The 17,251-nt window shown below is 37.5% G+C and overlaps 1 protein-coding gene across 1 annotated transcript in view; it reads left to right on the top strand.

The window, feature by feature from the left end:
• PPL (periplakin) overlaps positions 1 to 17,251 on the top strand; it is a 245,798-nt gene that overhangs the window by 155,936 nt on the left and 72,611 nt on the right. Inside the window, exons 5-10 of the mRNA XM_044089065.1 lie at positions 1,077 to 1,202; positions 3,176 to 3,217; positions 4,475 to 4,636; positions 5,154 to 5,261; positions 7,518 to 7,613; positions 14,422 to 14,544. Of these exons, the coding sequence (XP_043945000.1) occupies positions 1,077 to 1,202; positions 3,176 to 3,217; positions 4,475 to 4,636; positions 5,154 to 5,261; positions 7,518 to 7,613; positions 14,422 to 14,544 (657 nt within the window). The remainder of the gene's footprint in view (positions 1 to 1,076; positions 1,203 to 3,175; positions 3,218 to 4,474; positions 4,637 to 5,153; positions 5,262 to 7,517; positions 7,614 to 14,421; positions 14,545 to 17,251) is intronic.

Below are 17,251 nucleotides of genomic sequence, written 5' to 3'. Positions count from 1 at the left end.
TATTTATGGATGAGAGGTACATGGGTGAGTGGATGTTTAGCCCCCAACTGCAAAAACTTGAATTATTGTGTGTGTGTGTGTGTGTGTGTGTGTGTGTGTGTGTGTGTGTATGTATGTATATATATGTATATATGTGTGTGTATATATATATATATATATATATATATATATATATATATATATATATATATATATATGTGTGTGTGTGTCCAACTTGGCTTGTTTTTGTCAAAGGAAAAAAATGGCGTACTCCAGAGAAAACCCTCAAGATATAGGATGAGCAAGCAAAACTCCACAAACACAGTAACCAGTGGTCAAGACTGAATGCCGGAACCTAGACCATTGTGCTGTGAGGCAGAAGGTATTGCCCTAAGGTAGCATGCTGCCCAGATTGAAGTAGGATGGCAGGACAAAGGTTATTTCCAGCTCACAGGTTTAATCCTTTGTGCTAAGCTGCCAAAAATATATGCCATTTAGGTTTATTTTGTTGGTACTTTAGTTACTAGTACCTGCTAATGCCAAGACAAGCATACAAACACAATTTCCCTTTTATAAATTGTTTATTTCTATTTTTAAGTAAACTCTGATTTATTTGTCTATATGTAGCTTTTTAATATGCTTTTTAGTTTAACTTGAACAGAAATTAAACCAACACATTTCTATATGCCATCAACTCTTTGGTGCCACATAAATTAAAAACCCTTGTTTATTTCCAAACCAAACATTGTTTTGCCCAAGCCCTCCAAGACATATTTGTAAGGCATCCCTATGTTATTAAACACAAATAATGAGACAGTCCTTGCATATTTAAACACAAAAGTCACTACCCATGTTCAATACAAAGAATTTGCTGTGTATTAAACTCAAACTGTTGCTTCAAATCTAACTGTGAGGTTGCTTTTCATGTCTGGAAGTTCTAGAACCAATTCATGTTTTTTCTCTGGGAGATGAGGTTTGGTGGGGATGGGTAACCACATCTAAAAGCATGCACTGTTTTGAGTGTTGGGGTGGGGGGGGGGGGTAGTTAAACTTGCATCTTTGGATCTTTCATGGTTTTTTTTGTTTGTTTCCCACAGATGAAGTTGAACAGTATGACATTTGGAAATGACCTGCCATCCGTCAATGAGCAAGTAGAGGAACATAACCTCTTTCACAAAGAAGTTGAAGCAATGGGACCTCACATCAACAAAAATGCCGATAAGGTAAGAGGAGATGGCTTCTGTGTTTTGTGCTGGATACCACTGTTAAATGCACTGGGCAGCTGAACTCCAAGTGCATGGGCTCAAATCTACCTATGAGCAGGAAGTCCTGAAATAAACTTTGAGGTTTTATGTCGTGTCCAGTAGATTCATTTTGTTCTATAGTCATACTGCTCAACTGTCCAGATTTTCACAGAATGTCCAGATTTTTTAACTCCTATTGTTAGTCTACTCCATGTAAAATTTGTCCTTCTCTGCCAGATCGTGTCTGAAGCCAATCAAAAGCCAGTCAAATAATGGCAACTGTCTGAGTTTCAGATTTTATACCTTGTAGTAAATCCATGCTATCTCAAAACCTGTTAGTCGAGCAAATTTATAAGCTTATAAAAGCAATAATTAAAACTTGTCCCTGATGTGTGACCTTTGTCCCCCCACCCTTATTTTTGCTTTGTCCAGATTTTTTGTGTTTAAAAGTTGAGAGCTGTGTCTGTAGCATGTCTTCTGATAGTCAAGACAGATCTGTATGAATATGAATTGTTTTTCCTGTAATGCGATTATTGTTCAAGTATGGGCCACATTTTATGAATGCTGGACCACTGCAGTACTTGAAAGACTGCTCTTTCATTCTTAACAGTTCATTTGACCTTTGGGTTGTAGTTTGCATACCCTAAATGCATGTGTGATCATTTCCATGACTATAGTAGTGATGTCATCAGCCACGTTAGCACACATTTGCTTGATTACAATCCAGAGTGTAGAAAGAAGACAAAATAATGGTCCTTTTAATATTCTTTGCCTAACACCTTCTGGTGAAGCACCCCAACTCATACTTTTCTGCAAAATTGTTTTGTTTCCAGCTTAAATATCAGAGACATTGCTGCCAAGTATAGTTTGCCTTTATGTCTAAGATACAGTACCTAAGAAAGAGCTGTTGCTTAACAAACGGCCAATAGCAAGGCAACACCTGGCCTAGAGTTGCATATCCACACATTCTTGCTAAAAAGAAAGAGGCTGAGTACCATTTTTAATTTACACACTTTAAGCAAAATACAAATGTAGGTAGTGCTGCATTCTTTTCATCCTACTTCTGCATAATTTGCTTTACTGGTTTACTTCATACAGCAAACTGTTAACAGATGATATTACTACAGAACTGACTTCTATCTCATGAGTTTTGGAGAAGGTCCCTGATTTTGCCTAATATTTTTGTCTTTTTTTCCTCATAAAATGTTTGATTTTTTTCCAGTAAATCACTAAAGATTATAATCTGTCATTAATGCCAGATATTAGAGTTTCATATTTGGTATTGCTCAGAAAATGCATGTTGATACATCATTTCGTATTTTATTCACTTTTTTTAACTGAATTAGAGTAATATTTCAAAACTGGCCGTCCTTTTTATCCTTTTCTCCCGCCATTATTTTTGTCTTGTCCAGAATTCTTGAACAAAGAAGGTTTGAGGTATTTACAGTGTCCAAGCTGCTAACAGCTCACCTCATTGATATATTACAGCATTATAGTTTTATAGTATGAGCTGCTCTAATGATAGCATCTCTAACCTTGTATCATGGGACCATGTGCCTAAACTTACATTCCAATGATAGTTCGGTGAAGAAGTCTTGAATACTACTTCAACAGTAATTCTTTCTGAATCTTTTGCACTGATCCACTGTAAAATAAAAATATGGTTTTGGAAGATGCATCTAAAATACATGCATGACGGCATGTTGCTATGCTTAAAATATGGGTGATTAATGCAATAATTGCAGCTACCCTTACACACACACACACACACACACACACACACACACACACACACACACACACACACACACACACACACATGTATTAGGTAAAATGCCTTACGGCCTACCCTCTACAAAAAAAATGCCCACTGGCCTATTCAGTTCTAAATGAATGACATAATGTGTTTTTAAATTCTGAATGAATGACATCATGTATTTTTATATTTACAGGATTATATCAGTGGCTTGCAGGTGAAGTACAACAAATTGCTGGTAAGTGGTTTGTTTTGTTGTTTATGTATTTACGTAGTCTGTCTGTCTGGTTCATGTGGTTTTTCAAGTAAATGTTTTGGGACCAGTCATTATCACAATGTGTAAGGCAGTGAGCCAAGAACAAGCACTTCTGCGCCCAGTTTTTAAAATCCTGCACTGTTAGAAAGTTATATTGGGTATCCAAACAAACAAGAGCAGCTTGCAGCAAAGAACTGGATTACAAACCTGTCCCTGCATGTGCAAACTATAAAGTGACATAAGAGAATGTTTCATATACTGTGCTTACAAGACTTACCCAGTTAATGACACCCAGTACCATTTGACTGATAGTCAGTTGAGCTTCAGTGGAGAGTATTTTGCAATACAAATGGATTCTAATTTCTACCAAAGTACCTTGGTGCACAGTAACACTGGCTGTATCAAAGTACTGCTGTAAACTGGTTGCCAGGGGCCTCTCTGTTTAGTAATCCTGTTATTCATGTTGCTAGAAGAGGTGCATGTTAAACATGTCCTTAAACCACAGTCATCAGATAAGTATGTTTGTATGATAGAGATACATTGGGATAGGAATCTGACTTTTAGATCCAAGTTCCACTACATGCCAGAGTAGCACCTCACCACCTTCAAACTAAACCTAAGTAATTGAAAGAACAGGAAAGAATTTAAAGTGGTTCAATCTCATTGAGGGCAGCGAGAACTTTTGAATAGGGTTTTTTTGGTTAGGCTTATAATGTGCCAACTGATTTGCCTCAGTCTTATTCTGAATCTATGAGCAAGCCATACATTTGATTCCCATATTATTTACTTCTGTAATCTGTGGCTGGTGAGTCATTCAACTTTTATCAGTTGCCCTAATTCAGCTATAATATAAGCTGAAAGTCGCATTTAACTAGATACCAAATAATTAAAAAAAAAAAAAACTCATTTGCTAAATGTGGTTTAACAAAAGGGCTATCCCTTTGTTGCTAGCTCAGTTGCTTGGCCTTGTTGTTTCAACAGTGGATTTAAATGTGAAATTTAAAACTTTATTCTGATATGAGAATACAGACATGCTTAAACAGTGTGACCAGAAATATCTAAATACTGCCAAACTTGTTAATTTTTTTCCTGAGGCAAATAAAGCAGGGAGTGACTTTCAAACAATGATATTTTAAATGCATTACAATTTTCAGGCTACCTGTCGTGAATTTTAGCATAACCATGGTGACAGTGTTCAAGGCCTGCTTTTCCTCATTAACCTCCTTTTAATTCTTGCAGTCAGCATCAGATCAACGGCAGCATGACCTTAATTCTCTGCGCGATTACATGCAGCGCTGCACCAATGAGCTCTACTGGATGGACCAGCAGGAACATGAGCGCATGACATATGACTGGAGTGATAAGAACCTTAACTACAACAATCGTCAAAGGCAGTACGAGGTAAGAACTGATTACACAAGCATGTGAGTATTTGTGTTGCTCTTAATGCGTATGTAAGTGTACTCTGAGTAACATCACAACTGTGCTGTATCATTTAGATTTAAAGGTAACTTCAGTCTGCAGTCATTCGTGCCTCGGCTGTTAGATCAGTAAATAACGTAAAGCATTGAAGATGTCACAAGGAACTTGATAACACTGTTGTTTTTATTTATTTAGTTAGTTTTTATTATCATTATTGTTGTTAAGGGATGAACTTCAACTTATAGCCGTCATTCATTCCTCTAACTTCAGAAGGACATTTACCAAAAAAGCATTGCATAAAACAAGGAAAACTCTATATATAGATATTTAGATTACCAGTTAGTAAGGCACAGCTACTTGTAAGATGTACACCAAGAATGTTTGCAAGAAAAAAGATCACCTGTTTAATGAGGACCGAGGTAAAGAATAACATGCTTGATTAATATTTTTAACTCCTATCGCTTAATAATATTACATTTTACTCTCACCTCAACAGAACTTTATTAACAAGAACCTGGAGGCAAAAGAAACTACGGTCACCAAACTTCACGAAGATGGCGAGAAAATGGTAGCTGCAAACCACCCGGGGAAGAATGCCATTGAGGTATATTACTGTGCATGGATAGCTATAACATGACCATTGTTTTATCAGAAATCTGTACCTTAACCTGTCTTGCAAAGGTAGCAAGTTTAATTATATGCAGTTTTTGTTTAGTTGAAGTGAAGTCCTGTACAATGTTCAAGTGTCCATTGTTATAAACAGATCTTCCAGTCACTGACTCTATTGTAATTAACCAATGTCTAAACTAGTTAGCAGATTTAATGCATCAGCAGTTTCTTTTATTGTGGCTATCACATAAATGCTGTATGCAGAACAACATGCTTTAGCATAAACATTGGCCATCTGCAATGCTGTAAAGAGAACCGGAGGTAAACAGTTTACAGACAGGGCAAGACCGATATAATTAGAGGAGGTCGCCCTTTATGTAAATGAAGAGATCAAAACAAGAAATTTACAAAAGCTGTAAAGGAATTGGTGTTTAATTACAGATTAAAAACAGGGGGTATTCCAAACAGTGATGGTACATAGACCCCTTCCTCAGTGAAAGAAGATTGCTTACAATCTTAATATGTAATAGGTGGTAGACAGCATCCTTAGATAGTGGAGAAAGAGGATGTTTTGCTTTTGGAAGATCTCAATTTGGTAGATGTTGAGTGGAACAAATTAGCTACCTCTATCAAAAGAATCATTTTTGTAAGCCATATAAAGAGCAGAATATATACAGTAGAAAAATCCTTAAAAAAAGAGGAGACTTGAATGTGGTGCTCTAAAACGGTGAGGAGAGACTGGATCTTAAATCTGGGTAATGTTCTGCCTTTTGTTGATTAAAGAATTATCAACCTCTCAATTCAGAGTGAGTTGAAGAAGCAAAGTAAAGGTTCAATTTTGAGACAAAAAAAAAACATTACCTCAGGAATGTTTTATGGCATCAGCATAGAGGTAACATTGAAGAAAAGTGGGGATACAAATATATCAAAATTAGCAACACAGAGAAACATTCCTTTATAGAACACAAATATATAAATAAAAAGAAAACTTCCTACAGTGGTCGTCAAATGAGGTGATGGTGCTTATGCAGAAATATGTGGCAGTTGTAAACTATGAGGAAATACAGATGGAGAAAAACGGGCACAACTAGTAAGACATAATTAAAGATTCGGTCTGAAGAAAAGAGGGTGTGTGTGTATGTAATATATTGGAAGTGCTAACGTATACACATCCATCCTTCCAATGCTGATGAATTGTATGCAACTCCTATAACAACTGCTCTAATAGGCAAAATTGAGTTTAGTAGACAAGTAGGAAGTAAACACACACACATACCACAAACTCCCCTTTGGACAAATTAGAGTTGCCATTTCATTGTCTTTGGGATGTGGGAGGAAAGCAATGTATCTGAAGAAAAAAAAAACTGGCACAGAGGGTAGGTGCAGACCCCTCACGGAAGTCACATCAGCCATGAACTAAACCAGACAACATCTTGCTCTGAGTTGACACCGTTGCTCATTGTGCCCGTCTGCCACACATGCACACACACACACACACACACACACACACACACACACACACACACACACACAATCTGTACATAAAGGTATAGTGAGGCTATATAAAATGGATAGTAGGACACGGTAAACAGAGTGTGTGAAAAAAAACAGAATTCTTAGATAAATTCTTGTAGTCCCTTAGTCCCTATGCATGGAAAAGGGACATGAGAATTTCAGATACCCACATAAACAATCAAATACAAAGAGTGACAATGCTGACTTCATAGTAAGATCTTCAAAAATTGTGGGCAAGGCATTCATGCCTGATGCAATTCAGCTTTGACATCTGAATGGACTGAATGGCAAATGGTTAATATCACTAAACTTTTTAATGCATTCCTGAAGACTAGAAGAAGGTAGACATGACTCTTATTCAGATGCTGGAAGCCAACCACTTCTCAGCTTGAGTTCAGTTATTGGGAAAATAATAGAATCAGTGCTATATTTCCAGAAGCTACTAGCTATTCCCAAATTCTTTCATTAAACATTGATTTGTTCATTCAGCACTAATAGATTCAGTGCTGAATGAAACAATTTGGGAACCACTAGGAAAAAAAAATGGACATGCACAGTCTCACCGTAAGGTCTCCAGTGTGGGCATTTGATTTGATATTGGGTGGTACAGAGGTGGCATTTGACATTAGGTGGTACAGACCTGGCATTTAATTTGCTATTGGGTGGTACAGAGATGGCATTTCATGGTTGGTTTTTGCATGCTGACTCCTTGCTTTCTCTTTTCTCGTGTCTTTAGGCTCATATGGAGGCAGTCCATGCTGACTGGAAGGAATATCTCAATCTGCTCATCTGTGAAGAGAGCCATCTGAAGAACATGAAGGACTATCACAAGGTAATGTAGACACAGACTTGCCTCTAATAGATGTCACCTGCCTAAGTAGACAAGGCACCTCATTCAGAAAGTCACTCTTACTTCCTCATTAGCTGAATGACTTGCTTTGTAAGACAGTATCCATTGCCTTTAGTTCTAAGCACCCCTGAAGGCAAACCATGAGGGGATAGTCAAGAAATTCTAAAAATGGGGTCTTTATCAGTACATCAAAACCTAACTTTGACGAATGGCTGTTTATTGAACCCAAATCAGCAAGCAGCCGTTCATCAAACATTCACATCAGCGAACATTGTTCCCAGGGAAGTGAGTTAGTTTGCCAACATACAGAAATTTGCCCTTTTCCCCACTATAATGCAATCTCGGAGTTGGAATGTATAAGTGAGGTTGGACGTAGTCCCCCCCCCCCACACACCTTGGTGGATTTGATCGACTGCGATTGGCGTGTCTGTTGATCTTTTGGCCAACTAATTCACTTCCCTGGGAAACACGTTTCACTGATATGAACATTCGATGACTGGCCGTTCACTGATTTGGGTTTCAGTTGTTATACAGACCCACTGGAGTGTTATATATTGCTTTATGTGGGGTGTGCGACTCTTTTTATGTGGGCAAGACTGAAAGGAAACTGAAGCAGAGAATGTACAAGCACAGATACGACATTAGGAAGAAAAACGATAATAATGCACTCTACAAGCATCAGCAAATATGTGATAAAGCTGAATTTCAGATTTTGTTATAGAAGTTGTCCCTTTAGATCCTGGGGGAGGTCCATGGGAGACTCTCCTGGAATACTCTCCTGGAATACAGGGAGTTATACTGGCAAATAATTTTAGATGCCAGCAACACCCCTGGTTTACATGATATGTTATCTTTGAAGCCATTTTTAAAACTTAGATCTGCCAAATTGCAGCATATGTTTTGGATATATTTAACATTGTTACTGCTGTTGTTATTCTTATAAAGTTTTTTAAGAAGTGTTATATTTGAGTAAAACATTCATTTATTCAGGCTGTCATGTGTAATATTCACACTCCTATATGTTTTTTAAGCTTTTAATGTCACAATATATTTTTATTTCACTAGATGGTGCTGTTTTCCTATGTTTTAAGTTACTGCACTTAAGCTTTCTAAATATTTAACATTTATTATTTTCACACAGATTGGTTTTATAATAATATTAAATGATGAAATACGTACTTTATTTATACCTATTAACTTTGATATTTTTTTGATACCTAGGAAGAATAAGTTTTTACATGTATTGATTTAATTAATGCTATTTTTTTATTGGTCCTTTTAAGTTGAGATGGGTATATAAATGATCTGTATACTGAGGTTATTTTATCTGATGAAGTTCGGTGATGAAAACGTAAAAGGAAATTTATATTACAGCGTTATTACTGTTACTATCTCTGCCTGTATTCGTTTCGGATTAAAGAAGTTTTGTCTTTACAGCTGGGTTCCCTGTGCCTGGTGTTATTTTTAAAAGTTATATAGACCCCCCCCCCCCTAAAAATGGATGTACTTGAAGGAAAGACTGAGGTAGTATGAGGTGAAGACACTTCTAGGGGGGCTGTCCCAAATAAAGTGAAATAGGATATACAAGAGAGGAATCGGCCATGGTGGTGCAGCTGTTAGCATTGTCACCTCACAGCAAGAGGTTCTCCCGTTCAATACTTGGCTGGAGCCCCTTCTGTGTGGGAGTCTGCATGTCCTCCCTGCGGTCGAGTGAAGTTTAAAGACATGCAGATAGGTGCGTGCATGAATGGGTGTGCCTTCTTTGAAGGTTGGGTGTCGGCTGGCAACTCTGCATCGTAAAAAAATCCACTGCCAATCATTAGCGGACTGGAATTCTGCTGTGGTGACCCTAACCGGGAAAAGCCAAAAGACATTAGTTAGGATATACAAGATAGGGATATTATATACTGCTATGGGGAGTACTCTAAAAACTAGTGTACAGGAGGAAAGAACTAGTGGAGAATAGCCAAGATATTTAACACACAGGACAAATGCCATTGTCAGACATTACCGAGTATCAAGAAGAATTTTTGTAAGATGTACAATATAACAAGAACTTTAAATATGGCAGTGAAGTAAACTAAGTTTACAACAATGAATCTGTTTACACTGCAGTTATACAGAGCATGGTTAAAGGTATTTATATTGCTTTATTTGATTTTATTTGTAATGTTTAAACACAACCACCCACAGAATAAAACAGTGAGTGACTAGAACCATATGCAAGTCATTAAAAGTGCAGCAAATGTTTTTTAAAGTTATGGATTTTTCAAGATGGACCCAGCGAGAAATGCTAAAGTTTGCAGAAATACTTCTGCCAGGCTCGCAACAGAATCTGGTAAAATGGAACCTAAGGGACATTTTAAATATTCCATCTAGAATACCTAAATGAGGGAAAGTAGAGGATTCCAAAGACCAAGAAAAAATCTTGCCAGATGTCTTCAGCTGGGGCCTTAAAAGCAGCTAAATAAAACAGAAGAAAGTGAGCACTCCAAAGGACACCAAGTTTATTCCAAAAACAGTTAAGCACTTTCCTCTCCACTACAGAGACTTCTTCAGAACAAAAAAATTAACCTTACCCAACCAAGTTAAATACACCCCTGAATTATTCAATTAAACATCAATTAAAATTCTTAAAGCAATATCATAGCTTCCAATAAGCTATAATTCACCAACACATATTTAAAATCTTAAAAGCATTAATTACAAAATATTACATTGTTTTCTGTTCAAAAAAAAATATATATAAATAAGTTAAAAAGCCAAAAATATTCTTAAAAACCCTCCACAAACTAACCAGAAATTTGATCGAGTTTAAGAACACTGGCAATAGTTTAATTTATGCCTGGATACCTAGAGGCATCCATAAACAATTGCCTTCTCAGTTCTAATGCATCTAAATGTACATCCAAAATACCCCCTTTTTCATCCTCTTTAAGGTGCTGCTGGACCAAAAATTTAAAACCATGTGTGGGGTTTTTACTTATATGTCTAAATAATGCACTGGTTGCCCTACCATGCCTGATATCAGCTAAATGTTCACCCATTCTAGTTTTTAATTTCCTACTAATTTTACCTATATAAACAAAGGGACGTTCCTTACATTTAGCCATATAAATCACCCTTTTACTATTACAATTATAATGGCCCCTAATATGCAGCCTCCGTCCATTAATTTTGACATAATCCCCAGTTTCAAATATATGTGGACAAAAAGGACAGGCATTACATTTGAAATTCCCCACTCTTCTATTTATCTTGTGTGTAGGTCTCACCCCTTCAAGAATGTTCTTAATGCATTTAAATCTTCTAAAAACATACTTAGGGTTTTTTCCAAGTTTAGAACCTATACCCACATCACACTACAAAATTTCCCAGTGGTCATTTAACACCTCAATAATGGAATTAGCCATCCCATTGTATGTAAGCACCAAAGACAAGTTGAAGTCATCCATTAATCTGTTACAACTGGTATTTCTAATGAATCCAAACCCCAAAATTGGTTTGTATACCCCATGCTTACGCTTCTTATGTTAACTCGTCCAAAAGCCATTCAGGATATCCCCTTTGCTTAAACATATGACAAATAAAATCCAACTCAGCCAAGAAATCAGCTTCTGAGCTAACCATCCTAGCTGCCCTTATCACCACTCCTTTTTTTGATATTCAGGGTGGCAACTCCCATAATCTAGATACGAATTAGAAAAAGCCTTAAAACAGCTGACAACCCTGCATCTGACTATCTGAACTGTGTTGTGAGGATATAAAACCTCGGCAAGTCTTTAAGCAGGACTGAAGTGCTATAAGGCCAAGAAGGTGAGACTAGTAATTCTAACTGTACATCTGGCCACCAGTGGCACCAACACAGATCCTACAGCACAGGGATAATATGACACATTCTAGGTATGTTAATCAGGAACCTGGACAAGGAATATTGGTACTGCTGCAGGTGGGCCAAGTCACCAGCTGAAAGCCCAAGGCAAGCAAGAGCAACAAAAGTAACCTAGCTGAGAAAAAGGTGGGTGGAGCATTTATCAACATCCTACAGGCCAACGTTGATGAACAGCTTCTACCTGTCTCCTTCCATAGATTATAAGTCAAGAGAGCAAAGGACCGTTTGATAAACAAAATGGTAGGATGAATTAGCATTGTTTCCATCTTGGCTGGATCAGGCTTCAGTCATTCAAATCTCAGTCACTCTATGGAAACAGTGAAATCCCACACAAACTGCAGTCAGTTTAACAGTCAATAGAATGAAACATTTAAGGGGACATCTGTAGTGTAGAGCCTTATAATTTCAGGTATAGTTATTGTCATACTTTAATTCATTCATACTGTTCATACTGCAAGCTCATATGACAAACTGTTATTTTATCCAATGGTAAGACTTAAGGGGTACTATATCTGCTGCAATGCCTCCTACTCTGTTAACATTGTTAGGTGAACAAGTACTTGTAGGTCCCAAGTGTCCATCAGTTTTGTTGGGGACCTCTGATTTTTTTTTTTAATCTTGCTAGACCATTCTGGTTCTTTTAGACTTTGTGCCTCCCCCATGTTGTTCCATTACACTTGTCTGTTACTTTCTGACTGCTCTGTCAGAAATAGCAAGCTAAATCCTAGTGAGCCCTTAAAGCTGAATGCATTACTCTTTCTGAGGTTCCTTTAACACCCTTTTAATTATGTTGAAAGCCTAATGGTACAAAGGTCTCAAAATCTCAGAACTGATGAACACTATAACTCTTGCTAATCATTGACTCTTATGTCCTACTGATTCCATTACGTATGCTGAGGTCTCCCCTGCTGGGGCTCCATGATTCTGTTAATCTTGTTGGGGTCTCCACATAATGTCGGCCTTCAGCTGTGCTTCTCATAGTCCCATCCTCTTACTGAACCATATCTATAAGCACTTAATGTGCCAAGTATTTGGGAAAGTTCAGGAACATGTAAGAGACCAAGAAACTATATACCAAACCAGTGGAATAGCTGGGGGGAGAGGGTAGAGGGGTGGTCCATCCCAGGCCTTACTTTTTGGGACTGTCACATTTATTTACAAAACTCTGCTGTTTATTTAAGGACATTCTTCATTAAGAACAGTCTGTGTTGGGCATGCACAGATGTCCTGTTCTTCTTGTCCGCCTGTGCTATTTAAAATTGCTTCTTCATGTCCACCCACACCCATTCACACTTACTTCTTCACCAACTAAGTAATGGAGTGTGCGAGTGGAGAGAGTGTGCGAGTGGAGAGAGTGTGCGAGTGGAGAGAGTGTGCGAGTGGAGAGAGTGTGCGAGTGGAGAGATCAAGCTTCAGGGGTAGAGAAGTTTAGTGTTTATGCTGAGTCTGCTTGTATTGTTAATACCACAACAGGTAGTGCACTTGCTTTTGATGCAGAAGGCCGTCGGTTCTACGCCACAGTATGTAGATGGATGCTGATACTGTACTATGTTGTACTTCAAAGGGGGTGGATGCTGTAGTTCTGAGAATGCCCTCCTTTGGATGAGTTACCTAGTAACTACGAACCTGTTATCAGTTTGCCATCCATTCCCTATTGCAACATTACCAGCTTATCATTTTTTAATGAAGCATAGACAATTTATTCTTAAGCGCAACAGGCACTTTATTTGTAGATGAAACTGTGAAATAAAGCTGTTTGGTAGCATCAACCTCTTCATTAGTTACAGATCTCTTTGATGTGGAATTATTTAGATGACTTTTACTTCTGCAGAGATTGTGCATATTTACTGTTATTGGTGGATTGCAATGACAGAAGTTTGAGTAGACTTTTATGATGGAAATGTTCTGAATTGGGCAGTTTTGTCATTATTGATTCATACATTGTTTCATTGCTTATTGGAAAAATGTTCAAACCAATAAATTTAAAACACACTCTAACACTTGCTGTATTATACAATGACTATAATTTAATACAACCAGGAATGTGAAATCAAGCAACACATGTATGTTTGCATGGTCCTAAATATGTCTGCAAGGGGCCTAAGATTTGAAAATAGCCCAAAGGTAAACTTTATTTGCTACTGCCCAGATGTATTTTCTTTGAATGTGAGTTTCAAGGACAGAGCAATGCTATGTCTATTTTAATTGCGAGACTGTGTTGCTTTGTTTAGCAGATATCTATCAATGTTTATGCTATAAAATTTAAAATAAGTTTTAAATGAAATCCAAATTATTGTTGAAGTAAAGTATAAAGCAGTATGCATACTACAGTGTTTATGGTAAATGGGGAGAAATAGCCAAGTAATGGGAGACTGGAATGGCTGCGAGGGGGGAGGGATGTGTATGGGGGGGCCCATTTGAGCATGATTTTGTGAGTGGGGGCAACAAACTCAAAAACAGCCCTGGGCGGCACAAACTCTAGCTACGCCATTGTACTGAACCATATGATAATTTATAGGAAGGGAGGAAATATAGTATTAAATCTTTAAGGATATTGAGTGCCTTCTGCTCCTAGTGTAATGGAGACAGTAACATACATTTTTGTAAGTATCTAATTTATTTATTTTAGCTAGAAAGTCCCTATGAGCAGCAGCTACTCGTTTTCAAAGGCCCAGAAAGGAAAGCTCTTCATGAAGACAAAAAAAGTTACAAGATACAGTGATGAATTAAAATAATAATATAAATCTATAATTTTAATACAAGCAGTTTTATTCCATCCCATTTTGAACACCCTCCATGTTTTTGCTTAGAAAACAAGATTCTGTAGTAATCTATACTTTAGCAAAGTGCATGAAGCTGTCACCTGACTTAACGCTGTGTTTGTTTTGCTGACCACAGTTCCATAAAGATGCCAAAGAGGCTCAGGACCTGTTGAAGAAGGTGGACACAGACCTGAACCAGAAGTACAGCCCAGAGTTCAAGGACATCTACCAGACAGAGTTCCTGCTGCGAGACTTGGATGTAAGTATTGTGGCTACATGTTCATATCTTGTGGGCCACGGCCCACGGCTGCTCTGACCTTTGAGATAGTTAACCACTAATGCATTTGAATGAAACTAATTTAATTTTTTTATGTTTTGCCTTGTATACAGTCTCCTTAATTTTTATGTACTTGTAGTTTAATTCATCTGGTTAGTCAGGCCCATGTACAGCCATATTTCTGTGAAGTTTCGTAGACTTCTTCCACTAGAAAAATCTAGTTACTAAATAAAAAAGAAAATCTGCAATGAATATAGGTATATTATCAGTTTTTCTTATCATACTAGATTTTTAAGTGGCTGACAGCTAGAATCCTACAACTGCCACTTAGTCATAACCTTAAGTAAGGCCTCTTACTATTGAAGGGACTGCTGTTTCTCCTTAAAGCATTTCTTAATTTGTAGTTGGAAATGCACTTGAAATACAAGTGAATGAATCTCTCAGAAATGCAGTTCTTTCTGGGGCTGTAGTCTCTCTTAAAAAAAAAATTCCTATTACAAGTAACAACATCACCTCAACTGATATTAAAATAAACCATGTCTTACCCTGGATATCTTGAAACAGTTGGAACAAAGAAGTAATCCATGTGGAAACTGGATTGTACTCTCTATTAATTCACTTAACACTGGTATGTGTCACATAGTAAGTTAGTGACTATGTATATCTGTATGTAAACTTTAGAATATCTCTAGTATGTAGATTGCAGTCCTCTCCATCCAAATGATTTAGCTGTCTGTTGTCATTCCTTGATGCAATTACTATATTCATCACATATTCACTATATAAAAATGGGACTGAACTATAGTCATTTTAAAATGCTGATCTGAAGTTAAGAGAGACACATACGTGGCAACAGTACCTTAATGACCTTTCAGAAACTATATTCCATTTTGTTCGTGGAGGCAAACAATAACTGATAAGGTGTCAGAGTATTTATGTCCCATTTCTCATGACTAAAATCATTTTAAATGAAATGGAAACACTTGGAAACCATTGGAACTCTTCAGGTAGTACTTTATGGAGTTATGTAAACTGTTTGTGGTGTTATGGGTTCTTATGTGGTGTTATGGGTTCTTAAGTGGTTATTAGGGTATCAGCTAAAGAGCCATTTTGGGCCAAGACAAGCTTACCCCAAAAATATTGCTGTCATGCTCTGATGCCACAAGGAAGGTTTACAAGTTACAATATAGACTGGTATACATCAAGCATTCACAGGTTGCTGCTGTCCATTGGGAACATAGGAGTCAAACCAGGGGTAAATTCAATTTCCCATTTACTGGTCTAAGTTGCATGGTCAGGGATAAGCTTAGCTTCACATGGATAAGAAGTCTGTTCCAGAGACTAGGTAATCTTTGAGACACATACCTGTCCCTCCAACATGTCCTCTCTAATAGATTGATTGTCTATAATTCTGGATTTGCTGTTTAGGAACTAAGTCATATGGCACAATCTATCCATCCCATATGAAAATGAAAAAATGAAGCAAAATATCTAGAGCAGGAGCATACGTACCCAAATTGGTATGTACCATCCTGGTATGCCATAACACACAACATTTGTGCACAATGGGAAGGGTAATGTGATGCAGAAGTGCCGCTCCATGTGTCTTGCACTAGTTTTCTGTGCTGTATGGAACAGTACAGCCTCAGAAATGAAGAAATATGAAAAGGGGAGTACATTAAGGTATTACATAGGGTTATTTTTCTGAAAAAATATGGAAATGACTTGATTCACCTGTCATATAACCAGTTCTTTTGTCTAATCCCCAGACTCCAATGTTGCCACTTCCCGCACCCACCTCCACCAACTCCACAGAGGAACATAAACTCAGTTCCTCAGTATAAATTCTATTAGACACAAGACATTTTCACTGGAACAAAAGGTGTTTTCCTAACTATGTTTCATTGATGAATACAGCTGAAATTCAACAGGAGGGTGGTAGGATTAATTGAATGCCTTTCAAGGGTAGGTAAAAATCTGCTCTGTTCACTTTCACTAGAGCCTGGGCATAGAATGAAGTGTGAATTAAATGAGAGGAATAAAGATCATGAAAATGTTGCTGTGATGTATGAATTCTGAGAAAAAAAAAAAGCAAATGTGAAAGGATCTTCTCCTAAATGCACTGAGCTCTGCCTCTGTGCGGCACTGTAGGCATGTCCCTTCACTGCCTCACCATCACTCTGACCCAGCCTTTACCACGAGTCAGTAAGGGCATACCACCTTGAAACAGAACTCCTGCCATTTGGGGAGTAGCAGAAAACGCCGTGTTTTCCCTGTAGTGCATGGCTCACATAGCAGTTACAAGAAAAGATAATGATCATCTGTGAGCAGTGAACCCTGGGATTCTCAAGGTGCGTCGGAGAATTCTAATTGGTGCACATTCACAAAATTAAAATTACTATTTAAAGGAAAAGGTGCACACTTTATTCTTTCCTTATTACTGACATTCAGTAAGATTTTCAAGATGGAAAGTGTACATGATGTAGTTCTATAACTTGGTAATGTCTACTATTGGGTAACATTCCCGTACTGAACAAATCCATCTACTGGTAGTGTGCCTGGTATATCACTCTGTACCATTCATTTATTCATTCATTCCCCTCTACAAGCTTTACACTTTTTACATTGAAAAACAGAAGCTGCTAACAAAAATATGTTCAGATGTATTTTCTTTAAAGAATAATGTGCA

The sequence above is a fragment of the Protopterus annectens genome, chromosome 12.part0 (genome assembly GCF_019279795.1).
Source record: "Protopterus annectens isolate FY-2018-M chromosome 12.part0, PAN1.0, whole genome shotgun sequence".
NCBI classification, from domain to species: domain Eukaryota; kingdom Metazoa; phylum Chordata; order Ceratodontiformes; family Protopteridae; genus Protopterus; species Protopterus annectens.
This window is presented reverse-complemented; position numbering and strand designations above follow the sequence as displayed.